Here is a 27681-nt window from a genome sequence, read left to right on the forward strand (position 1 = left end):
AAGATTGTCATTTTACAACATAATATCCTGTTACATTGTTTTCATTTTATTCCGTGTCCTAAAATCTACGCTTATAGATATAAACCAATAACTTGATAACATTCACATCCCTCGTCTGACAGACTGGACCAGACTACGACACAAGCACATACAAGAATCTCATAACATTATGACTTTGTTCCATCGTTGAAATATTGCAACTTTTTTCTCAATATTGTATTTTTTATCCTGGAAATCTCTGATTTTTTTTTTATTTTCTAAAAGTGTCCCTAATACTGTGTTCTAAGATGTGGCTCACACTGAGGTGTGGGGGTGCAGAACAACAGCTCGATGGATCTCTAGTTAGGGCTGGGTAGCGTTCGATACTGGTACCAATGCCAATACTGTGACTTTGGTACCGGTTCCTAAACAATACTTTTTTCGTTACCAAATTTACACATTTACACACAATTACACATTACGGCACAAATCTTTTTATATGTTTCCAGCTCCTACTACGTGAGCCGTCTCTGTCTAACGTAGAGTTTTTCCTGCGTGTCTCTACGACGTGTAACATTAGACAGCCAATCACAAGCGTTATTAGATTTTGGTAGAAGCATGCTGCGTGCTTATTGGCTCCCTGACGCTGATGAGATTTACTCCTTAGGTGTTGTAATTGGGTAAGAATGGCGAGGCATTTTCCGATACTCGATACTAAGGAGGCAATTTGGTCGCTGCCTAAAAAGTACTGAATTTGGTACCCAGCCCTACCTGCAGCTGGACGCCCCTGGCTCGCTCCTGGCGTTAACACTGCGTGTGAGAGCAGGAGGAGTACAGGTACAGTAAGATGAAGCAGTCGATCAGGAGGATGGTGTAGAAACATCTCTGTGTGTGCAAACTCCGACCTCTCTGGAAGCGAGTCAGTAAGACGGCCAGCAGCAGGAAGAAGGTGGCGGTGTTCAGGAGCAGGAAGAGTCGGATGTAGGAGGCGGTGCTGTTGAGACCCTCGCTGCCTGCCGTGGCCACCATGTGAACCTCGTTGAATTTGCGGCCCTTGACAAAGGCCCCCTTTCTGTTTTTGCGACCGTCTGTATAATCCATAAAGGCCCGCGACTCTCCCTCTCCCTCCTCCGGACTGTCCTCGTATGTACGTTTTGAAGTCCTCTGTCTTACCTTTTTCTCATTCACCTCGACCTGTGCAAAAATGTCAGGTAGACTCTCCGAAAGCTTCTCCCCAAGGTTCACTCTCTTCCCCCCTTTGCCCTTGCCCTGTTTCTTGGACATGGCAAACATCTTCTCGATGACCTCCTCCGTCTTCTTCTTGTCGGAGAACTGGAGGAGGCGCTCCGCAGTCTTACGGAAGCTGGCGGTGTTGAGAACCCGCCCGAGGATGTGTCTCTCCATCTGCTGGAAGACAGGCTTGACGTGCAGGAGGTTGTCCTCCATCACGTTGACGTATTCCTCTACCTCCTCAGGCGAGCTGTCATCCGCCGTCGCCGCCCCCTTCTCGAACACAATCTTTTTGTTGTCCAGCAGCACCATGGCGAACAGAGGCTTGCTGCTGACCTCTCCGGTCAGCAGGTAGATAGTGTAGGTGTGATCCTTGGTGGCCAGGTAAATATCCACTCTCTGGTCGTCGCCACGCAAGCTGAAGCTCTGCACGTCCACGCCTGGTCCAAAGAAAATGTAGGCCACCCTGGTGTGTGGGTACCTCAATGGCATTGTGACGTTCACATAGTTGGAGCCATTGTACGGGTACCCTCGAGGGTAATTCCAGTAACCTACCACTCCTTTGTTACTGTAACCTGTGTCATCCATCCAGAACATCTTATAACGATCCTCACCGTGTGATACAAACGCTCCGTGAACACCGTCCACCTTTGTACCCTGGAATGGGAGTTCCGTGTTGTGGAAGAAGGCTGTCATGGCTCTGGTTGGGCTGTCTGGATCCAGGTGGATGTGGTCCACGAGGAGCAGGAGCTGTGGGTGAAGAAGGAGCAGGTTTCTCTGGAAGTTTCGGATCTTCAGCTCTGGATTATAAGCTGAATGGCCCTCACCACGGATGAAGACCATTCCCTGTCTCTCCATGGCGGCTTCCACTCTGCCCTGGGCGTCCGCCGCCAGCCCCACCTTGTACTTCAGCCACTTGGAATCACAGGCTTCCGTAACCTGTCCAGCCCACGGCTTAAAGCAACTCCCTGAGGCGGCGGAGCGAAACAACACCGCATTGTTTAGCAGAGTGTACTTGGGTCCGTACAGTGCCTCGGTGATGAATGAGACACCATTGGGCGCAAAGGTGAAAGTGTTCTGATCCGGGTGCTCGTGGCCGGCGTTAAAGTTCCTCCACCCTTTGATCCACTCCTTGTACTTGTTCCTGTGAACGATGTCGAAGATGGCGCGCCCCCCCAGCTTCCCTGACTTGAAGGAGAGGAAGGTGCGGTTGGTGTCTGCGGGCAAAGCGCTGCCGTACGTCACCACGCCCCAGTCTTCAAAGTAGTGGAGTTGGGACGTTCCGAAATCTGACGGAGGCTTTGGAAACAGTCCTGGGTCATACCTGCAGAATACCACGAGAGGAGGGATATCAGATGGATAATATACCAATAAGGGCATCAATAATCAAAAGCAACCAGGGGGTTATTTTGTGATGATATATTGCAATTTACACTTTTGGTCAACCTGCTTTATTTACGTGTACCGTACATATGTGATTCCATTTGTTTTCCCAGAATGCCTTTTGGCAACCCAAAGGAAACAGCTGTGACGCTGTTGCTTTCAAGGAACATTTCAGATCATTAGTAGATATCAAGACCAATACCACTCGCATGTCTGTCGGCTAAACAAGACGCTAGAGCCAGCAGGCGATTAGCATAGCTTAACCTACGGACTGGAAGCAGCTAGTCTGCTTTGTCTGTAGAAAACCAAAACGTAAAAACCCCAAATTGTAGTTGTACAGGGACTTAAGTGCTGGAATTGTGTCTTGGCCAGGCCAGTGGCAGGGCCAAGAAAAAGTTCCACCACGCCACACCCTGCAGTGCAGTTTGCAACATTGTGGTAATTTGCAGTTTTTACATTTTGGTTTTTGTATGTATTAAACAAAGGAGATACAGCATGTTAAGTAGTAAGCCTTAGATGTGTTGGTAGGAGGATTCTTTATACTTCGAACGGAGGCAGGCAAGCCGTTTTCTTTTGCTTCCAGTCTTCAGAGGATTCTAATAAAGCTGAGACAATTAGTCAGGTAATCAATTTGTCGAGAATCGATGATGTCATTTCAAGGAAAATGCCAAGCATGGCCGGTTACAGAGGATTTGCTGCTTTTTCTCTGTTTTCTTTCATAAAATCTTTGGGTTTGTTATTGACTGTTGAACAGATACAATTTCTAGACATCGGGCTGGGGTCTGGGAAATTGTGATCCCTATTTTTTTTTTCTTTTTTCTGACAATTTCTAGATTTTAAATGACTAATCAAAAAAATAATTTACCATTCAATGAATTAATCAATCAGAAAATAATCACTAGGTGCAGCCCTAGATTCAAATATCTCGACCAAGGCAAAGTCATCAGATACAAGAAATGTTGCACAAAATGCGAAGTACGTATGCAAAAAATACAAGGTACTTTACTTTAGACAGAGGGGTTTTTGGATGAATTTCCCCTTTAATAATACAGTTGCTCTAAACAGAAAAAATAACTTTCCTTTGTATCATAAAAATTCAGCAGCTCACCAGATGAACTCTGTGTGGAGAGTACACCACCGCTGGCCTTTCCCAGCCTGCCCTGGCCCCTCCATCACCCTGTTCTGATGAATCAGCTCTGCCAGCCAGTTTCCACTGCCATTACGTAACACATAGCGGTCCAAGAAGACCAGCTGGCTCTCCGGCCCGTAGAACCAGTTGTAGTTGGAATCTGCAATGGCTACAGTCCGCTGAAATCCTGATGAGATGGTGAAGACACAGCGGACAACTTCAGTGGTGTCATGCAGAAATATTTAAGTATCATAAATCTAGGGCAAACATGACAAATAAAATGCTGACGTTGACTGATGTTGAAGTTTATGGTGCCAACAATGCATGAAAATATCACTTCAAACGATACGTTTGTTCTTTGTAAATTCCAGCACACTACCGCACACAGCTCAGTACAAAATATTTGGCCTGTGATAACGGATCTGAAACAAAAGTGCCCACCCAGCGTGAACCTCAGTCCCGTCTGCTGTGACCCAGCTCAGTCCCAAACCAAGCACAAATGGTTCATACTGTTTTGTTGTCTGCAATTATGTAAGGCAAGCCTTGCACTCTGGCGGTCAGAGGGTTCTTAGAAACCAGCGATCCTAACTACAGCATGTAATCACAGTCAATCATTTGTCAACCAACAACAATCGTAAACAAAAATTGCAGAAACAGAAACACTCGGTCAAGTAAAGTCTCTTTTCGATATCCCTATAAGCATGGCTAAACAATAAACTAATTCTTCAAGATAGTAATTACAGGAATTGAGCTAATGCGATCGCAAGTTAGGCATGGATTATTTGCAATGATCAAGTCGGAATGAAGAGAAATGCTAACGTTTAATACTGTCTTGGATCTATGATGTTAACACACACAGACACATGCAGTGAGAGGACAGAGACCAACTGACACTCTCCACTCACTGCTTAGAATTCAACTGACACTTCAACTCCTTTCAGGGCTCTTAACTATGTAAGTACCGCTCTTCATGCCAACACACAAGCATCCCAACACACATGAACAGCGATAGGGGAGCAATCATCCAACTGTCACTTCAGCTCCTTTCAGTGCTTAACGTTAAAGAGACACTGCTTTCACTTCAACTGACACTTGACCTGACAGTCATTTATTTCCGCACTTCCACTTATTACTCCTTTTGTCCCTCACAACTGGCGTTTCATCTCTTTTCCATGCTTGAACATCATCTGATTTTTCAGTTCCACCACTATATCATACAGCTGACACTTTGACTCCTTTCAGGCCTTGATACTGACTGATATGTGTTCTTGTGCATTTTTACTGAATGGTTTTGAGTGAAGAGGCAGATAGGAAACGGGAACAACTCAATGGGAACGGCAACAACGCAGGTTTGCTTGGAGGGAATGATTGTAGAGATTTACAACGAATGTGTTTAGATCATTTCCTCTCTAATTGGGAGGTTTTGGGACTGATTGGTGGGGTTGGTGTGGATGAAGTACACACGGAGAAACACTGGTGAGAGCCAATGAGGTTTAACCATGTATCAGCTCATTTAAATAGCTCATGTTACTGTGTTGTGTCAACAGTTAACTTCATAATAAATAAAATTATGTCTGTGGCGTTTTCTTTTGCGGGGTACAAAGGTTCCACCAAATCAAGTTCCCTCCTGAGACCAATTTGCAGACACCGTCGCTGCTACCGGAGTTCAGTGCCGCCCAAGACGATTGTGATAGGTTTAAAGAAATTCAAACAACCTAAGTGTTTTTTGTGTGGAGGGGCCATACCTTTACTCCGAACAGATCTGGGGGGGAGGTCTGCAGGTTTGTGATGGCTGAATTTGAGTTGCTAGAAGGGGGCTGATGTCAGTGTGTCTAACACTGCATGCTTCATGTACGTCATCATATATTTTTTCCATTGCATTTTGCTTTTATCGAAACACAAACTTTTCCACCTCAGCCAAGCGTAAAAACACTTTTTTCGAAGTTATATGCAAAAATTAAAAATGTGCATGAAAACAGATGGCTGGAAACACACCTAGTAATGCTTACACTCAAGTCTTTAGCCTCTCTCAGATCACTCATGCTGCTACTGTGGATCCAGATCCAAGACTCTCCTGGCTGAGGTAATTAGAGGTGCTTTCTGAGTGCAGTAGTGCTGCTCAGCCGCAACACACAAACTGTTGGCAGGGGGCTGTGAAATGACCTAGGGGCCCCCTCCTCGGCTGCTGGCCTCCCCCTGACCTGCAGACCAAACTTCCAGGACACCACATATCCCTGCAGATCTCCGCTCAGCCTTGAAAGGCATCCAGGAAGGTAATAACTACACGCATGCATACCCCATATTGGCTCAGAGGAGAAGCTACTCTCCAATGTTATTTTCAGTCTAATCTAATATATCCAACTTTTGGAATAGAGCATTCTCATAAGGACTGACCTGATGTGTCAGCCACTCATAGCTAAGTCAACCTTTACTCACAGATTGTTGACCTGTTCTATATTTGGGTGGCTTTTAGGGCTGCACACTATATAGATTTTTTTTATCGTCATCGCAATATTAGCTGGCGCAATACACATACCGTGAAAGACACGCCAAGATTTTTTGTGTTAATGAAAGAAAATATCAGTAGAAAACTACCTTTTAAAATGTAACTGTCATTATTTTTTTAGTGGTGCCTTTTATATTCAAATCAATGTTTAATTTGTAAATTTTGTTGATTTCCTTTCATTTTTTTTTTAAAATCAACAATTGTGGGGCAGCCTCAGCTCACCCAGTAAGAGTGTGCGCCCCACGTAGGCTGAGTGGCTTTATACACTGATTCCCAACCAGGGAGTAAAAGAATATATCCAAATATAAATATTAAGTCAACTGTAACACCTGAACACTACATGTTGCAGTTATGTAAGAGTGTGTGAAAACTAGTTAGCAATCTAGCACTGAAGTTTACAGGTAGCCAAAAGTAATGACTGAACAGTTGATTAGCTAAAATGAATGGAGAAATGGTTACAACAGTTAGCTTATAGTAATGTTAGGATAAATGGTTAAAGCATTCGGCTTCACTCCACGTAGCAGTAGCCTAGTAGGCTAGCATTAGCATGATTGCTGACCAAAGTGACTAACAATGTGGCATTTGTATTTATCTTTTATACTTATTTAGTTTTTACTTAAGGCAGTATTTATGAGCCGGTGGAAAAAAGAATTGTTCATATATGCACTCTGTTTGTACAGCTGAATGACCATAAAAGCATTGACAGTATAATTGTATGAAAAAAATAACTTTTATATAATTTATATAACAGGTTTACATTTGGAACATACATTAGGAATCGATGACAGGGTACGTGAGGACTGTGGGGGTACCTTGGACCAAAAAGGATGGGAACCACGGACTTAATACATCCATCGCAGTAAAAATGGTATCACATACATTTCACAGCTTTTCAGAAAGTAAACTGTGCTGGCTGTGACAGGTGAAGTGACAAGTACCTGGCAGGATGGTCCTGTACAGGAAGGCAAAGTGTTTCAGCAGCCAGGGGTGGTCGAAGTGGCTGATGGCAAAGTGGCGCTGCACCAGGAACATGTACTGGAACAGAGAGCGGGTGGTGTAAGTCCCGTAGGCCACTCCTTCATACAGGGAGCCATCCGTCACATCCTGCAGAAGGACCATGGACTTCTCCATGATGGACAGGACCTGCTTGGTCCACAGGTAGGCCTCCTGGAGGTAACCTGGAACACAGGAAGTGGAGACGGTTTCACAGGGTAAATACTAGGGCTGGATTTGAAACATGGGTGCCGATTGGATATGTATTGCGATTTTCTTTTCCCTCTTTAAAAAAAGTTAAAGTTAAAAGTTAAAGTTGAATAATACACTTCTAAAGACAATATATCATGAGACATTTCTAAAAACGGATTGTTTTCTAAGAAGAATGACATCACATGTGTATATGTTTATACTTATATTGTTTATATTCTTTTTATCCTTATATTTAGAGAATGTGTGACATGCACCAATAACACCATGACAAATTCCTTGTATGTATAAAAAACGTACTTGCCAATAAATTGAAATAGTTCTGATTCTGATGTCAGTCAGTCAGTCTGACGTTTACTTTGTAAAAAAGAACATAAGATGAACTTTCTGCTTTTTCTGCTTTCGCTCTGTTTTACTGGAAATAGATACAATGTAGTCGCCGTCGGCGGTACCGTATAAACAAGAAATATTTAGCTCAATCATTGGTAAAAAATAAATAAATAAAACATATTGATTCTAGGGAAAATAATTGATTGTAAAAATCACCATAAATACGATTTTCAATTCCCCCCCCAACCCCACCCCTAGTAAATGCAATCTGAGATCCCCTGTCCCTCAATTATTAAACTGTATTTCTGTTTTTGTTCAGTTTTTGCCCATATACTGCACATATCGCAGTGTTTTCGACTTTTTTAAACAGTCTTTAGTTAATCATGGCAGATTCCTGTGAAATTTTACAGTTATTCAAAATCCACATTTGCACATCATTTGGTCCGGATAAGCCTTTGATAACTTTACAAAACTGTGACTAATATAACAATAAAAGGCAATAGCAGAAAAAGCAAATGCAGTTTCTATCTAAAACTGTTAATCTGTGCCAGAAATCACACTAACTAAACACAACCACATTCTTTAAAAAGCAGTATATGTAATTTGTAATGCACATGACTACTCCAAATGACAGCTACAGGAGCAGGAGGATGGGAAATGCCCCAAACACTTTAAGTTCAGCTATCTTTAGACAGAACACTTCTGTATTGTCCGTGTGGGAAAGGAGAATTACATTTTTGGCACAAAAGGGAACTACATTGTTTCTATGTGGATATATTTAATCAGATTAAAGAGCTATTTTTACATACATACGTACAAAACTATTTTCTCATTAAAAACTTACTTAAAAGTGCCCTGACCTACAATCACTGCAGACACGTATTCGGGCCAATAATAGATTTCTACTGTGAAGTAATCCTCTTTTTCATGAAAGTGCTTCACTTATTGAGAATATATATGCAACAGGACTTAAAATGAGAGAGCCTGCATTACAAAGTGACTCGGGCCCCGTGTTTTGTAGTATTTTAGAGTGTGTGTGTGTGTGTGTTATGTCACTAATGGAATGAATGAAACAGCATTCCAGCCAACAACGTCTTAGTCTGTTACCTGGAGAAACCTTCCACACACACCATTTAGCTGTGGGGATGGAAAGCATGACTCCACTATGGCACACCACAGCGTGTATATCTCTGACACACACCAGATCACACACATAGCCTTTACTATGAGAACGAGTGACCACATAAACACTCCAGCTACAGTTGGTTGAGAAATCCTGGGGCCATCGCCGGTAACTGACCAGCACCCGCCCACTGGAGTCGTCCCCAACACTGTTTGGTTTTGGGGCTGGTCTACACAGAGCAGGTATTTACCATCAAACAGGAACTCTTGGCATGCACAAAAACCATATTTGCACAAACAGAGCTTCACACAGTCCAGGGCCGCACTTTCAGACTCTTCAGTACTTTCCTCAAAAGTAAAAACATATTTAATTCTTATTAAAAGCTTTCTGGGAAAAACACACACAACTTTGTGAGTGCCCTGGACTACCACAGCCTGAGAAACAACCGGGGTCAAGTTAACTGAACTGTGGACCATCTACAACTGGTCCAGATTTAGTGTTGTGCACCGTTTTGATTTCAACAATTCTGATTCCAATTCCGATTCTTCCTTTCGATTCTGGATTTGATCAATTCTTGCTTACGATTCTTTGATGGGTGGAGTTGAAACGGTTCACATGCTTATTTCACAGATAAGAGGAACATTTTATTTTGACTCATTGGTGATTTACAGTTTCACAGGGCTTTTTCAACGTGAAATAAAACCCCACAACACAACAAGCCATTGGAAGGACGGTGGCCGCTATGGAAGCGAAAATTTGCACGTGTCAAATTTGGAACCGAGGATCGGATTTTTGCAATGATTCCAAGTTGGAACCGGTTCTCGATGCCCAATCCTATCCAGATTGCTGTTGCACAGCTGTTGACTAGGTCCAGCAGGACTACTCCCATCACTCCTCTCTTACCCTCTTTACAGTGGCTTCCTATCAAGTTCTGGATTCATTTTAAGGTTCTTGTTCTGACATATAGAGCCCTGCATGGTCAGGCACCATGTGTAGATCTCTGAGCTGCTCCATCCTTAAATTACCAGTAGGTCACTCAGATCTTCTGACCAGTGTTACTGGTTGTCCCTCGCACTCGATTAAAAACTAAAAGTGCCCGTGCCTTTGAAGTGGTTGCTCTGACTCTGTGGAACGCCGTCCCTATTCTTTTACGTTTTGGATTCTCTGTTGATGCTTTTAGAGCATCAACTCTTTTTCCACAAACATAAAAACCACCTCAAGAAAGCTGGAAAACCTTTCAGCGCAACTAAGGACGTTTTATCAAAATGTTGCCGTTTCCATCCAGCTTTTCTAGTGCAATGCTTCAAAATGCACCAAAAAATAGGTGCATGAAAACACAACTATAGAGTATGCATTTTAGATTTTCAGCAGTAGCATCAGCAGCTTGTTATTTAAATAAAAATATAAAAATAAAAAAACAGAACTGAAAGTGGCCAGTTAGCAGGAGCAATGTCAGTCACCATAACTGAACAAAAAAAAAGGAAGTACCATGTACTGAAACTCTAATGTCACCAACACAAAATCCAAGGAAAGTGATGACACAGTGCTGAACATACGATTACAATTACTGAAACACGTTAACAAGAAAGGAGAAATAAAAAGAGAGAATCATCACCACATTAAAAGGAAAAACACATACCAGATAAACTCCATCATACATGCACTTAGTGTACAGTAACTCTCAGCTCTAATTTCCCCCCAGTCTAATGATGTGGCTAGCCTGCCTAATGACTAGCAGAGGGGATAATGCTGCTGTCAGACCCGACTGTCTCCCATGCTGTTAGCCAGGGCGCTGGCTCTGGACACCTACATCCCTCCCTCAGCACACATTATGTCCACAGGAATGTGAAAGGTCAAGGGGTCTCTGCCTTCAGTTTGTCTGCACATCAGAGCACACGGCAAGCATCTTGTGTAGAACTGACCACGGTGCTGGCCATTTGTTTTCTCATCTGTTTTATATCAGGGGCAGGACCGAGTCAATAATGAAATACTATGTTTCAGTCTGACTGCTCAATTGTGGGGGAGGTGCATTCAGGTGATGTGGTATAGGGTCGCGCTTCAAATGAAAAGCAGTGATAGAGGAAAGGAGAGGAGCCAGGAGTTTGGGGGAGTAGCTAATTAAGCTAAATGCTACATTTGTAACAATGGAACGGCCAGCGCAGAGCGGTTTTACCGCAGATCATGTGTCGGCCGCTTTGACTCTGTGGCTGGCCCTTGGGAAGGATGTGACAGACGGGGGAGGTGGGGTTTACTATGAACTGTGGGTAAACTGCACAGCGCTGTCCAATTGAACTTTCAGCTTCATGCACCAACAAGCAAACACCCGTATCTGGAATGTGCTGCTCCTTCCTATGTGCTTATCTACACCAAAGTCTGTCACTGCTCTCACAGACAGCATGCATATTTCTAATTTCAGTGAGTGGCACATGAATTGCTCATTGTAATAACATGTTATTTTAGGGCACAATAATAACACCTTGTCTAAAAAGTCAGCAATGGGGCCTAAAGCTTGTGTCAGATAACCAATAAAGAAGAAGACAGAGCTAGTTATTCCTTCTGGTAGTGCTTACTGGAAACTTTCCATTTATACACAGGCATCTTGGCGGAATAATATTTGGACGTAATGTCATCCCTTTGCACAGGAAATAAATGATACATATACGAAAATGGAATGCAGTCAGGCCTCTGCACAGTGTTCGGCCAGACACTTGAGTGAGACTGCTAAATGAAGCAGTTAAATGAGAGTATTGCAAATACATTATGTGTGAGCAATCTTCTAAGAAGCTATTGTTCTTACCCCTGCTAGGTATTAACTATCATCTCCACATGAGGGCTGCTGTGAAGCACACTGTTAACGAATCAAACCGTCGTAAAAAACAGAGCAGGTAACTGGCTGAGCTGCAGCAAACTCCCTTTTTCCTGAGCTCAACACAAAATGAACTGAAGCCAAAACAGGTCCATTCCATTAGGAGTGTCAAGATACCAAAAATTCAGTAGTCGGTGCCAATGCCAGTAAAATAACACGATTCTCAATGCTGATTTCAATACCACGGTAAAAGAAATAAATAGATTTTCTAAGATTCCATGAAACATGAACTTCTTTATTAAAATATTTGAAAAATATCAAAATATCATAACAACAGAGCATAGAACAACATAATAAAGTGCAATGAATGGTCATATTGCAACAACTGGTGTCCCCAGACACATTCCAGACTTCCAGGTATCTTTTCAAAAGGCACTGTGCAAAAACAACACCAGTGTTTCTAACAGTTGTGACCAGAGACGTAACAAAACCCGGTTAAATATTGGATATGTATTTGAAAGATGGAGACAGATTAGATCCCAAAAGGACGCCGAGTTGGCTAATTTCCTCCTGAACAGGTAGCTAAGCATTAGCTTCAGGGAAAAAATGTTTTAACAGATAATTGATCACTATAAATATACATATGTATACATATTGCAAACTTGTTATCTTCTGCACATAGGCTGAAGAATTTCCAAACAGCTGACATGTTGCAGGTTAATTCACGAGGTTCCCTACATGTGTGACACGCGCTTCACACCGCGAGCGGGTACGCGCGACACACGGCGGAAAAGTTGAGAGAAAGGAAAAAGAGACCGTGCTGTGGCGTCCGTGTGTGCGTGCGTCCTTAAGAACTGTAACTCGTATAACGTATGTTGTCAGTTAATTGTAGCGTTGACCGGCATGAAATCGGCATATGTCACATGGACCTGCTGGTCCCCAGTCATGGCTGAGCACGTGAAAACTGGCCAATTCCGGTCACCGGCCGGTCTATCGGTGCATCTCTAATCCAGACAGCTAGCTAGACTATCTGTTTAATCTGAGTTTTCTATTACACAACTAAAACTACTTTTGAACGTACACATGTTCCACCAAAACAAGTTATATACAAAACGATTGTGATTGGTTTAAAGAAATGCCAATATACCAGAGCACGTTTTTCTCCCATTCCGGAATGCTGTGTGGACTAGCCAGGCCCTCCTTAGCGGCGCTGTAGAGGAAGGTCTGGCAATGCGAGACTAATCAGGCCATAACTCTCCTGAGTGTCCACAGAGCGTTGCGCCTGTTGTTGCCCTCTACAAAAAGCCTCAGATCAAACCACTGAGACCACAGCGGCTCTCTGTAAGCCAGCTGCCATTTAGTTCACATCAGGGCTGGATCTTTTCTACCAGAAATCAAGATCCCTGTATGCAAAGCAAGCTGCACTGCAGGCAGTTACCTTCTGAAGACCTTTCTCTGTTGCCACTTTGAATATGTAGTGCATGACATTGGTGCAAAAAGACACAATCATGTCGGAGCTCACAAAGGAAATGCTGCCGAGAATAAGGCCCGGACCTGAATGCACAATGTGGAAAAGCTCATCTGCAGAACCGTTACAAAGGATTAGTATGATGGATAGAAAATGAATCTATGAAAACTATTCATATGATAAACAATGAATCATTTTACTCATGTTTGTGTTTGGGTTTGTGTTTTAACAAAATTAAGTTAAAGTGACCTTTAGAGCGGAAATAATGACTTCATTCATTAGATGATCGATGGAAAATGAATCAACAACTTCAACATGATAAACAATGAGTCAGTTTTCAAGTTCCAGCTTCTCAAATGTGAAGACAACATGATTGTCTGATTAAGTGAGAAACATATTGGGAGATTAATCAATAATGACAATACTAGTAAATTATTGTGAGCTACAGTCTGAGGGGTGGGGAAAATTTAAAATCTTTTTTTTTAAATCAATTATTTTCCCTAGAATCCTTTTTTTTTTCTTTTAACCAATGATTCAACTAAATATTTCCTGTTTATACGGTACCGCCAACAGTGACTACATCATATCTGTTTCCAGTAAAACAGACAGCAGAAAGTCCATGTTATGTTCTTCTTTACAAAGTAAATAAATGTCAGACTGACTGACATGTGATGTCATTCTTCTTAGAAAATATTCAGTTTTTAGAAATGCCTCATGATATATTGTCTCTAGAAGTGTTTATTCAACTTTTGATTTTGTTCCAGAAGGAAAAGAAAATCGCAATACATAATACTTCTAGAATCACAATAAATTGAAATCCCAATTCAAATCCAATCAGCACCCATGTATCGGGAAAGAATCGAATCGGGATAAAAGTATATCGTCCCAGCCCTAATATTTAATATTTCAAAATCTGGAGTGCTATGTCAAAAATGAAATTTTTTACTGTAATCCCTTTACAACAGTACCTTAGTCGGGTGTAAATCCTCTAAATCAGCCTTGAGACCATGTGAGACTAAACCCAGACTAATGAAATTCCTTTAGTTGAGTTGAAGCTTGTTAATGCTGAGCAAAGTAAAGCAGGTTTCTAAAGCTGCACACAGAGCTGCCGAGAGAAGGAGGAAATCGTTTGTCGTTTCATGTCAGAGCCAATGATTAACAGTTTTTGATTGAAGATATAAAGGAAATACAAGGAGATATTCATATTCCCCAATCCTCCTTTGGTGGATGTGAATCTCTCTCTACCAAATCTCATCCCAATCTTGGCCACTGGTTGTAAAGGACCAAAGTGTTGACACACAGTACAAACTGACCAACGTGCTCATCTTTAGGCTCTGGGCCTGGGCGGGTGCTCCAGCCCTAAAACGTTTTCTCAAAAGCCCAGAATCTTTGAGGTTTTTAAAATAACTTCAACTTTCTGTCAATTCCCCTCAGACTGGCTGTCAAATCAATGGAGCCATTACTGGGGAAATATCACCTTCGTTTCAAGATTAGTAATGCAGTTTACGCCAAAATCTAACCCTACCAATCTTATGTAACTGTAAAATAATAACATTAGATAATTCTTGCCTCATTTAAGGTGCCAGGAACGAAAAAAAGTCATCCTCAACATTGCTTGTGTTCTGGTTTCGGAAGGATGTAGAGCTACATCCAAAAAAAACAGGATGTAGCTCTACAAGATGATTCTTTCCTTGGCAACTACTGTCTATGCTTTGCCCAAATGATTTGCAGATTTTTAGGCTTTACATAATCAAATGGCTTGAAAAATAATGCATGTAGCTGCCGTAAATGAAGCATGCCCCCTCGGACCCCTAGGTCTGGGCTCGACCCTGGATGTTTACAACGTCTGGCTCCAGCCCTGCTCTAAAAACACATTACAAAGACATGACTCCTGATCCGCTAACCTTGGGTCATGTACACCAGGCTTCCTGTGAGCAACGCCACGCAGTTGGTGGGCTGGTGGTTGTGCAGGTACTGGAACCCCCAGCCTCGGACGTAGGACTTCTCGTACATCAGGCGGGACGCGTTGCCGATCACCTGGAGGAATCGCTCCTGCTGGCCCTTGTTCAAGTACTCGTACAGGAAGTCGTAAGCGGTGGCGAACCCGACCAAAGAGTGTGCCAGAGGAACTTCATCCCAGGGGGCATCTTTAACCAACCTGCAACACAAACACCAACACATAGGCTAAAGGAGAGGCGTCAAGACATATGCAGAGTAGAGTCCGACCGATATATCGGCGGGACGATATTATCAGCTGATATTAGACATTTTCCAAAGTATCGGTATCAGCATTTATTTTACCCCACAACCATGTTCTGAGTGTTGGCGTTGTATAGTTTGTCCACCAGATCTACAACGTCCCTGTTGGCTACACTCGTGTTGAAACCCTTTAAGTTTCATATCTTAAGTTTTCTTATACATTTTATTTATCAGAACTTTAATATATTTTGATGTAATAACTAATGTTAGGGAAATCTGTTGTTTTTTTTATATATATATCGGCCGATATATCGGAATATCTGATTTTTAAATCACCAAATATTTGTATCGATATCAGCCTTAAAAATCCTTTATCGGTCAGTAGGGGTGTGACGAGACGCTTATTCCACGAGACGAGACACATCACGAGATTGGGTTCACGAGAACGAGACGAGATTTCTCGTCGAGGTGAAAAGTTGTCTCATGAGGCGATGTGATGTCAGCGTGATGGAGCGTGGAATTACTATTGAAGATCCCCCTGCCACTTTTAAATCATTTGTGTGGCAACATTTTGGTTTTCCTGCGGAAATAATAAACGGCGAAAGAGTGACAGACAAGACAAACACAATATGTAAACATTGTAAGCAAAAAAATGCCGTATACCGCGGCTAACACGAGCACTATGCAAAAACACTTACAGCACCACCACAGCTCTCCAGTAGTTAGTAGAGATTATTTTCTTACAATGTTTACATATTGTGTTCGTCTCGTCTGTCACTCTTTTGCCGTTTATTATTTCCGCAGGAAAACCAAAATGTTGCCACACAAATGATTTAAAAGCGGCAGGGGGATCTTCAATAGTAATTCCACGCTCCATCACGCTGACATCACATCGCCTCACGAGACAACTTTTCACCTCGACGAGAAATCTCGTCACGCTTTAATCTCGCGAGATCTCGTACAACGAGATCTCGTCACACCCCTATCGGTCGGGCTCTAATGCAGAGCAGGTGGAAAATAAACACTGGATGGTAACCAGGTGTGAAATGTTAAAGAAAACTCTTTAGATGAAACCCTGGAAAATGTTTGTCATCAACAAGAAGCCTTTTAATTATCCCCACCACAGCTGTAAAACAGTGATTCACTTTGAAAGCAAAAATAAAGATGCTAAGTCGCATTTTACACCACAACTGCTGCTCCATTGCTTACCAATAAAGAGACAGTAAAAGTGTAGTGTTTGCGAATTGTCTCCTGGTTAACCGGCGCTAGGATCTGAGAAGGCTGACTTCTGAGTGCTGACGTTTGTAAAAGAGAGAAAGGTGTTCTGTAATCATCCTGCTCGCTGTAGTTAAAGAGAAGGGAACTTCAGATGTGGTGATGAAACTACATGCTAAACTGACTCAATAAATCACGCTGGAATATACACAAGGATTCTGTTGAAATCTAACAGAACACAGACGCCATGGTGTCTGGCCACGTTTCAGTGACGCTTTCATTCTAATAAATTTATTTAACAGTGAAACAATCAAAACAAAATTACATAAAATCTAAGCAGCTCTGCGAGCAGGCGGCAGTTTATAGCCATGGTTATACTATCTGTTTACAGAGCATGTCTGATTCATTTTCTTTGTTAACTGTTAGCCCATTTGCCAATAATAATAAAGGATATGGATACAGATACACTGAATGTCTATTTAATTTGGGATTTAATGGTTATCGTTTAGTTATACAGCATGCAGTGTCCAAAATTTGCATTGTCTACTAGCCAAATGCTGATAAAATATGCAAGTGGCTGGTAGATTTTCTTCACCCACCAGCCAAAAAACAATGGTTATCTTTTGAGGAGCATTCAGTAGCCATTTGGCGGGAGGACAAAAAAGTAAATTTTGTATCCTGACAGCATGTATTTCCTAGTACTTTAAATCATTTTGGAACCACATCCATCGATGCATCAACATACTGTGGATAATTAAGAAGTCACAATTGTTTGGTTCTTATCAGAGCCCCTTCAGTGGACCCGGGTTCACTACTAATCAGTCAGTTATTGGTACATTGTGCACTCGTTTTTTCAAGCTTGTTTTCATTATCATTGAAATGATCATCATCATTTTGTACTGCATTAGTCTACACAGTGGTGTCTGTGTCTGAATATATTACTATAAGGGAATGAATTCAGTGTTTTTAGGCTTTTCAATTACAAAACACAGCTGTTAACCTGTGGCTGACAGGGTGTTTCTCTAACTGTAAACATTAATGCAGTGCAAAATGAACAGTGACACCCATCTGACCATAGAGTTGATCTAAAGCCCCTTTCACACATGCACTGCAACCCTGAATGTATCTAGGCACAAGAGTTGTGATGTGAGAACGCAAATGTCCCAATCAGTTGGACTGGACATTAAAGGGTCTTTACCCTTCCAGCTCCCGAGTACAAAGTCTGTGTGATGTCATATTGACTGTGAGAATTTACAGCGAGCGGGTTGGGCGTGTTGACGTTGGACGTGCAGCTGTAAGAACGGGAAGAAAACAAACATCCGAGGGTGAAAAAAAAATGGGTGATTTACACGAAGACACACAAGTAAAATGTCTGTTCTGTCTGTAAGGGCCGACGCCAAAATCATCAGACAAGAGACTCGGTTGTTTATTACCAAATTACAAACGGTTCTGTGGCCGCGGTGTAATCCACATCATGTCCTAATGTCTAAACCAAACGGAGGATTTGACGATCTACCGTTGCTGATTCCTTGGACATTGTCCGGAGTTAATATGAGAAACTGGCTTCAGGGAGCCGTTCTGATTACTACAGATTAGCTTTATTTATACATGGATATACAGTCATTTGAATTTGACTTGTTGAACAATGCTGTGTTTTTCTTTGACATCTGTTAAAGGCAGGATTGGTAAGGTTGAAAAGCTAGCAAGATTTGAAATTAGCATCTCCTCAGGGCTCCGACCAACCCCTCCCCCTGCCATCGGGGCTCAGACACTTGAAAACGGGGGTCTCAGTTTGCTTCCAAGTGCACTAGTTTTCAGTTCACTTTAGGTAAGAAAAGGGCATTTGCTAGCATGCAAAATCTGATTTAAGGAATGATAACTTTCAGATCAATAAATTATTCTGAGCACACATGGTTGGTCGTCTGTGACATCACATCATAATCTCTCTTTCATCAGGGCCGCCCTCTCCTTCACTCGCTGTCTGTCAGCTGTCAGCTGCTCACATCGTTCGCCCTCTTCTAAAATATAAGAAACACTAAAGCAGAACCAGAAAACCCGAGACGTTATACGTTTGAGACCAGAAGTGTCAGCGAGTTTCACTCGAACATTCAGTCCAATAAACAAACAATCGTTTTGACCGTGTGACATTTGTTTAGAGCTGTGGCTCCGGTGGCAGAGTGGTCGCCTACCAATCATAAGGTTGGTGGTTTGATCCCTGGCCCTGCAGTCCCATGTCGCAGTGTCCTTGGGCAAGACAGTGAACCCTGAATTGCTCCTGATACTGCGCCATCGGAGTGTAAATGTTAATCTGAAGAGCAGGTGTGCCTCGGCCACAGTGTCTGAATGCGTGTGTGCCTGTACAATGTAAAAGCGCTTTGAGTAGTCGTTAAGACTAGAAAAGCGCTGTATAAATACAGGGCATTTACATAGTTTGGCGTTTGACAAAGTGCAGCGCAAACAGAACCAAATGAAAAATGCAACTTCACACTATAGGTGTGAAAGTGCCCTTAAAGTGTGTCGGAAATAAAGCATGAACTGGCAAAAAAAATAAAAAATAAAAATCCATTTGGTGTTGGTAATACATGGTTTCCACATGTTAAGTGCCAGCTGATTTTTTTTAAATGACTTCCTGTCAGCTTATTGATTGCTCTTTATGTTGCAATTTGCCCATATAGCAAAAGGGAAGACTATAATAACATGTATGCCAAGTCACAGTTGGGCTGTATATTGAATTATGCCAAAGCACACAGAATCTCCCTTCTGTATGTTTGCACAGACTGTGTAAAAAGAAAAAAAATGAAGCAGGCACCATTATGCCACAAAGTAGAAGTTCCCCGTTGGAACATGGTTCCTGGAGTTGACGGAGACTTAATTGAAGGATGTGAATACCACAGCTGACTGACTCCTGGAGCCACTCTGCACAAGCCTTCAGAGGTTCAGTGACCATAATAAAAGTGTGGCCAAGGAGAAAACTCACACTGGGTTGTTAAGATGTGAAAACACATGCTCAGTGGCTTCTTGCTTCCACTCTGTGGCACACATACTGATACTGTGAAAAAATGTCCTGCAAATTGCATTAATACCAAACCGTGTAAAGCCCCGCCCACCTGTTCAACGGCTGGAGGCAACACAGCAGCCATGCAGCCAAATGAGAAGGATTGAGCTGGTTGAGCAATAATTGAAAATGATGCTGAGTTGATAGAATATTACAAAATACTAAAATATATAACCTTCGATGACAAAAAAATAAATCTTGCAATCAGGATTTAGGGAGTAAAAATGTTGGGTCAAGGGAAGGAATTGTTGGAATAGAATACTGTAAAGTAGTCACACTACAAAGAATGTATGTAGTCAGTGGATATCTGCATTTAATCAAATGTGGATATGTTGTTATTAAAACAAGAACAGGATAATGGTGAGTGCTAAAATGTATGTAACTTAAATAGCACAGAGAGAAGATTTGTAAAGGCAAAGAACAGACTGATAGAGCAATATGTATCTAAAGTGTGCTGACCTTAGCACATTAACACCAGCCACTATGAGCTACTGGTCCTACCAGAGAACAAGCGGTGTTTTACTGCCTACAATTCAACTTTGCCTTTGTGAGATGAAGACTGTTCTGTGTCTTAGTTAAAGTCCTTCCTGTCTCAATCTGCACTCTTGTCTGGACTGTGTTATTCTGGACATCAGTCATCAGTCACAGCGCAACGACAGTACTGTTGCAATTCAAAGTCCACATAAGTACAGTCCAAATGACTGCAAGTGTTCTTGCTCTGCCTGTTTTATTCAGGATACTTTGGGAGCTGACTTGTGTCGACTTGGGGTAGCCAAGTATGCCAGAATTAATTTTGCATCAATCATCGGCAATGGTGGAGAATTACAGCCAGGCTCATATTGTTTTCATACTGGGCATTTTTAGGCCTTTATTGACAGGTCTGTAAATGGGGCGCACATTCTCAACACTCAGTATGAAGGTAGAGTTAAGGTTTATGTTTTTAATGGACAGCTGGCATACACTTGATCTGACTCTGTGGACTTTTGGTGTCTTATGTCTAGAGATCCCACCACACTGCAATAAAAATAATACATATATATATTAATGCAGCGTAATGTTTTGTAAGTAAACATTAGAACAAGGTAACGTGTCTCTACATTTTGGGATTGGATGACTTTGATACTTGTTTTTTTACATATACATTTGAACTAAAAGAAAGATGGTTAATGTTAACCAATCCCCATAGGTAGCTAGTGAGCACTAATTGTGTGAGAGGATGTGAATGAACAAGAGAAGGTTACCATGGTCCCCAACACCTTCTACAAGCATCATTATCTGAGACCTTCCTTCCTTTAGTCTTTGAAATTAAAGCTGTGGAGAAGGAAGCTGTGGGACGTAGTGAATGGCTGTACTTCTCAGCCACTTTGCACTTGCAGGAGGAACTAACTTCACTAACTTAATTACATTGTTAGGGAATAAGGAAGCATCGTTGAAGGCTGATGCCTGCATGGCGTTCAGCCATGGCTGACTTTGAAAAGCCAGCGGATAGACCAAAAATGGGCTGAATGGATGGATTCAGCTAATTATCATGGTGTGAAGTATGTCAAGGATTGTTTACTGATTCCTACACAATCTTATTTCTTAGGGTTGGGGGGAAAAAAATCGAAAATTGTATTTATCGGGATATTTTTTTTGCGACGATTTTTTAAATCGATTCTTTTCGCTATAATCTATTTTTCATTTATATATTTTGTATACGTTAGAAAACAGTTTTTAGTAATGTCTCATTATTCAACTTTAGTTTTTGTTAAAGCAGGAAAAGAAAATCGCAATACTCAATACTATCAGATCGCAATACTTGAAAATGGCAAAACAAATCCAGTCGGCACCCTGTTATTGTTAAAGAATCGGATCGAGAACAAAAGCATATCGTCCCAGCACTAGTATTTTTTGTACATACAGTACAGGCCAAAAGTTTGGACACACCTTCTCATTCAATGAGTTTCCTTTTTATTTTTATGACTATTTACATTGTAGATTCTCACTGAAGGCATCAAAACTATGAATGAACACATATGGAATTATGTACTTAACCAAAATAGTGTGAAATAACTGAAAACATGTCTTATATTTTAGATTCTTCAAAGTAGCCACCCTTTGCTTTTTTACCTCATGAAGCTCATTGAGAGAACACCAAGGGTTTGCAGAGTTATCAAAAAAAGCAAAGGGTGGCTACTTTGAAAAATCTAAAATATAAGACATGTTTTCAGTTATTTCACACTTTTTTGTTAAGTACATAATTCCATATGTGTTCATTCATAGTTTTGATGCCTTCAGTGAGAATCTACGATGCAAATAGTCATGAAAATAAAGGAAACGCATTGAATGAGAAGGTGTGTCCAAACTTTTGGCCTGTACTGTATGTATCTGTGATTAAAATCTATGGAACTGTGTATTATTTAGAGCATTAGAGGGAAATACAATAAATCTTGACATACAATATTCTTTCCTGTTAACTACTTTATTTACGTACGTAACGGAAGGAGATCTTAGGGTTAGTGCTAATATGATCAATAGTACCTTTGATTGGGAATATTCACTACGACAACACAATATCAAAGGAGATGATAAGGACCAAACTGGACCCTGCTTCATTACCTGATGTTGAGCAACTTGCTTTAGATTTTCATTATTTTAGCTAATTTTGTGCTTACATTGTGCACTCTTTTTAAATTAATTTGTTTTTAATCTATGGCCTCAGTAATCCTAGGGCCATTTCATATTCCATCGTAGCAATACTGTAAACCAGCAGTTTAAAGGGCAAAGTCTTTGCTCTTTCCTTTTAAATTACTGGATCATTTCAGCTCATTTTATTTTAAATCTAATGTCTTCCTCCAAAAAAATCCAGGCATTTTTAGACAATAATCCATTTTTAAAAAAGGGATCTGTTGGAACCCTGGTTTAAATCATTTTGACAATTAGAGCCGAGTGGAGTCCATCCCTGTCTGGTCACCTGGACCCTGAGCTTCGGGGCCCCTGCACTGGGCTATTCAGCGCACATCTGAACATTTCATTTCCTTTCATGTTCAGCAAACAGCTGCTAAACATATTTCCTGGACCACAGACTTATCAGACTACAATGCATCTTTACCAGAGCTCTGCCCACGGAGTAAAAGTGAGAACGCCCCGGAGATGGGGCGGACTAGAAAGCCTCTGAGGGGAGGATTTAGCATTAATACCCAGCCGATGCACACATGGGGGTGGAAACAGATATCAAGCACCATCTGTAAACTCTGACCAGAGTGAAAAATGGTGGTTTGAATTTCTTACGTTGAATATTTCACAGTGAACAGACTGCTGCACATGGCCTCAAATCACTGTGTCAAATTAAAGAGATGAAATAATAAAAAAGACAGAAAATCTACCAACTAGGCTGAGCCGCCATCCTCTCCATGTAGTCCTTGACCAGGTCGAGGGCCCCGGCCCTGTGTGGGTACAGCACGCAGAACATGGACAGCACGCCCAGGTTGTTTCCGTACACCTCGTTCCAGCGGGCGCTGAACTCTGCGGGGCTCCAGGGGGGCAGGTACATCTCGGGATGCTCCAGCATGGTTTCCCCAGCCTCGCGGATCCTCCTGGCCATGTCCCGATGAGTGCCGGTGGCCGCGTACTGCAGCTCCTCCACATCGCCCCGATTGAAGTACAGCATGGGATGGCCATTGTAGTTACCTCCCATGAAGGGGATTCCTCCGCTGGGGTCCACTTCCGCCGACGCCGGGGCAAGCAGGGGCCACAGCAGACTTATGAAGAAGACTGTGGGGGCCCCGCGGGTGTGGGTTCTCATCGTCTCATCAGAGAGGGGACTGTGGCATTGCCGAAGGAGCACAGCTGAGAGGGAACAGTGGGGGGAAGAGAAGGATTTGAGAAAGCCAGCCCATATTCTGCACAGCCTTTTCTTACAAAAAGCCCTGCATTCCTTGAATAATTAGATACAGCTGTAGTCCCGATGATGCAGGCTTTCCATAGTAATGTAGACCATTATAGAGAGGCACAGTCATAACCAATCACACTACTGTGCCATAATGTAGGAGTCACTGTCGTTTAAACTTGCTCCAAATCTAATTTATTTATAGTTCACAAGAATGCATGATACCCTTCTGCTATAAAATCTGCACTTACTACAGCCACGTGACAGTCAAATCCACTGCACACCGTGTTACCTAATATGCACTTCCCAAAGTTTATTTATGAGTTGGTATTATCAGACAACCAGGGTTCAAAATTAGCACCATCCATCAGCCAAATGCTGGTAAAATATGCAAGTGGCTGGTAGATTTGCTTCACTCACCAGCCAAAAATAAAACACAATGGCAATCTATTGAGTGGCTGGTAAAATTTGAACATTAACTAGCTATTTGGCTGGTGGACAAAATAAAGTTAATTTTGAACCGTGCAGACGAGTCGAGCCATTCACACCCAGACGGCCAGCCGAGCAGGCCTGGAGGTCATAAATGGCCCGTTACTGCAGTAACATTACTCTGGGCTGCTAAAACCATGTCTAAAAACAAAGTGCTGTGCTTTACGGAAGGACAAGAGTTGGCCCAGCATCTCTGCTCTGAACATGAGAGTAAATTCCATGACCTTTGTGGAGCACTTGGCAATGGCCGGCTGGAAAACCCTTTGGTAGTGATTTCAGCAGCGTCTAGACTGGGCTCCATCCTAATGCACTGAGCTGTCTTATGTGTTGTGTTTGATTAACAAGGAACGGTCAAGGTGGTGTATTCAAATTAGGGGTCGACCCATACTGGTTTTTCCGGGCTGATATCGATTATTACTAGTTGATGAAACCGATAACAGATATTTACAACCGATATGCATTTACAGTGAAAAATGAAAATCTTTTAGTCAAAATTAACATTTTGGAATGTTACAAACTCAAACACAAAAGTTTGTTAAATGCTTTTAAGCAATTATTTAATCAAACCGGAACTTTAAACATAATACACAGTCAAGAGAAATGAATAAATCCAAACTAAAATAGCTTCCTGGAGTTTTAAAGTGTTTGTTTAAACAGTTTGTTTGCAAGTGCTGCAGACTGTCTACAGAGCTGTGGCGGAGCCAAAGTAGCACACTTTTTTAATAAATTAACTTAAAAAACGATATAGATAATCAGCAAATTGCCAAAGATCGGCCCCGATAATCGGCCAGGCCAATAATAGCTCGACCCCTAATAAAAATGCTGTGGTGAACATGAGGATGGTGGACTTGTAGCCAAGAAAAAAGCATCAAGACAACTCCAGACTCATTTCTCACACTAAAGCTGTGAAAGTGAAACTGTGTCAGGAGCCAAGGATCTACTCTTACTGCGGACGCCGGAATAAGACTGATCTTAAACTTACCTGCTTTGGGCTATTTCACTAAATTCAACTGATAATATTTTGGCAGGGACCTGTAGTGGGTCTGTGCTAGGGCTGCAACTAACGATTATTTTCTGGATGGATGGATCAGTTGTTTGGTCTCTAAAATGTCAAAACAATTGTGAAAAATGTACATCAGTGTTTCCCAAAGCCCAAGATGACGTCCTCAAATGTCTTGTTTTGTCCAAAACTCAAAGATATTCAGTTTCTGTCACAGAGGAGAGAAGACACTCAAAAATATGCCCATTTAACAGGCTGGAATTAAAAGTAAGTAAGAGTTTGACTTTTTTTCATAAAAAATAACTCAAACCGTTTATCAAAATAGTTGACGAATAATTCAATAGTTGTTGCAGCTCTTGTCACACTTGATTTTATTTTTCGTAAATGATATAATGCTGGGACAAAAGTCATTTAATATGCAGGTTCCAGCTTCTCAAATGTGAAGATTTACTGCTGATTTTACTGTTTTATATCGTAAATTAAATATCTTTGGGTTTCAGACATTTGAAGACAGGCTCTGGGAAAATGGCTCTTGTGATGGTGCTTTTTCATATCTCCTAACATTTTATAGACAGTGATTGTTTCATTAATCAGAAAAACAATGAGGCCCAATAGATGAGTGGATAAAGAAAATGATTTTTAGTTGCAGCAGCCCTAGAATTATAGATTTCTCAAAATGAACTGTTGTTTCCAAGCCATCCCCAGAATACTATAATAAGTCCTTTATAGGGTTGAGTAGCAAACCTCAATATTTCCATGTGTCAGGGCATGTGTCTGTAGCACAGAGGATCCAAGTCAGACAGTGTCAAGTATAAAGGTATAGCACGGGGACTGATGTTAATACCTACCTTTTTTTCATCTTGGCTACAAGTCCACCATCCTCATGTTCACCACACCATTTTTATTTGGGATCGACCAATTATCGGGGCCGATCTTTGGCAATTAGCAGATTATCTGTATCAGCGTTTAATTTGCCTGATAATCGATAAAGTTAATGAATTAAAAAGTGTTCTACTGTGTCTGTCCCTCTGCTTCGGTTTCACTCCCCACTGAGTCTGACTTAATGTCCCCCCCACAACACTATGTGACTCTCTGTTACTGGGGATTATGTTGATAAGTTTCTCATTTATCAAATAATTGCTGAAAGCAACAAATAGTTTTGTGTTGGAGTTTCTAACATTCCAAAATCCTAATTTTGATTTCAAGATTTTCAATTTTACTGTAAATGTAAATGTTCCAAATATCGGCTACGGGTTTCACAACTACTAATAATCGGTATCGGCCTTGATCCGGTCGATCCCTAATACTTATCCCTAGTCGTTTATTCATCTGTTTTTTGTCTAAAAGTAATAACAATGAAGTAAATGAAGTATACCAAGTAACAAACCAGAAAGAGCCAGGAAAATACCTGTGGCGTATGATTTAAATTGTAAAATATTAACGCCTCTACTGTTGGTAACAAGGCCCAAAAAATCCATGCCATAGACCTCAGGGTCCTTCATGTTAGCTACGGCTCTGCTTACACTGTTACAGACATTACTCACATTATGGTATTTTGAATCATTTTATGTAGTGATAGTAATTGTATTCTATTCTTTAATTAATTAGGTAATAATTAGACACAGCAAAAAGATAACAAAATGCAGTTGTATTGCCACTGTAAAACCAATGTTAAAAGCAATGCAATCTGTGAACCCAGATTTGAACCTTGCCTCAGGCCTGCAGCCAGTCATTTTAGTACTATTCAAATACAGTAATGACGGATTAATATCTGCCACCCAATTGTTCCACAGTTGTAAGAAGGTAAACTGCCAAACACCAGGAATTATAATTATATCCATAAAAAGCACGCCTCCCAGTCCCTCCGCAGACACTGATGCCTCTTCTGTTTCATGGGAATAAACCTACATTTAGGGTACTTTTTCAAACTTTATGCTAACTTTTCCTCCATCAAGTCTTTCCGTTTTATTTAAAAAGTCTGCTGTCATACGACTGCGGGTTATTTTAGTTTTATAAATGACTGTCCACCAAACAGTGAAGTGAACTGTAGCTACAGTAATATCAGTTATCGATGTTATTGATAATCCAAATATCCTATCCGTACAAAGCAGCCTTGTTCGTGTGTCGACCGCAGAAAGAGCCGGAGCAGCGGAGGAAAAGCCGAGAACGTTAGCCGACCTACCTGTCAGAAGCGCTGCTCACAATAACGTATTCCCGTCGGCACAACGCTCATTTCTTTCTCGTCACAGCAGTGATTTTAGAAAGATTATCAATATGGTTGTTGAGACGTTTGTTTTAGGGACGAAACAAAGTTAGAAAGAGGGGAGGGAGAGCGGAGGGAGCGTCATGCAGAGAATGAGGAGGGGCAGGGGGGAGAGAGGCTTAAAGGAGCCCTAATAAGTGAAGTGGCTCCCTCGGCCCACTAACAGCTAACTAGCTAACAGGTAGCGCTAACAGCTAGCCAGCTAACAAGTAAGCTAGTGCAGAGATCTTCAACAGGGGGTCCTTAGAGTAACTGCAGGTGAGGCCCCAAGTTAATCATTTTAAAAGTTATGTCTAAAAATATACATAAAAACGAGTCCAACATGTTATTAGCAAAAATAAATCGGCCTAATTGTGATTTGTTTTTAAATTTAAACAACATTGATGGCTACTGGCCTGTAGGGAAGGTAGCCAAAGTAATGTTAGCCATCCACAG

General features: G+C 41.6%; 1 protein-coding gene across 2 annotated transcripts; it reads right to left on the reverse strand.

Annotated features, from left to right (window-relative positions):
• Window positions 1-577: 577 nt before the first annotated feature.
• dse (dermatan sulfate epimerase) lies at window positions 578-27472 on the reverse strand. 2 transcript variants are annotated; one of them, XM_028605219.1, is made up of 6 exons: window positions 27166-27472; window positions 22992-23454; window positions 15062-15315; window positions 7166-7405; window positions 3701-3908; window positions 578-2533 (listed from the first exon to the last, which is right to left on the reverse strand). In XM_028605219.1, exons 2-6 carry the CDS (start codon window positions 23408-23410, stop codon window positions 784-786), a joined length of 2871 nt encoding a protein of 956 aa, XP_028461020.1. In that variant the 5' UTR covers window positions 23411-23454; window positions 27166-27472; the 3' UTR covers window positions 578-783. The 2 variants fall into 2 exon arrangements, with proteins under 2 accessions (XP_028461020.1, XP_028461021.1); XM_028605220.1 differs by lacking the exon at window positions 27166-27472 and having other exon boundaries at window positions 22996-23078.
• Between the last annotated feature and the right edge of the window lie 209 nt (window positions 27473-27681).

This window comes from Perca flavescens, chromosome 18 (genome assembly GCF_004354835.1).
Source record: "Perca flavescens isolate YP-PL-M2 chromosome 18, PFLA_1.0, whole genome shotgun sequence".
Taxonomy (NCBI): Eukaryota; Metazoa; Chordata; class Actinopteri; order Perciformes; family Percidae; genus Perca; species Perca flavescens.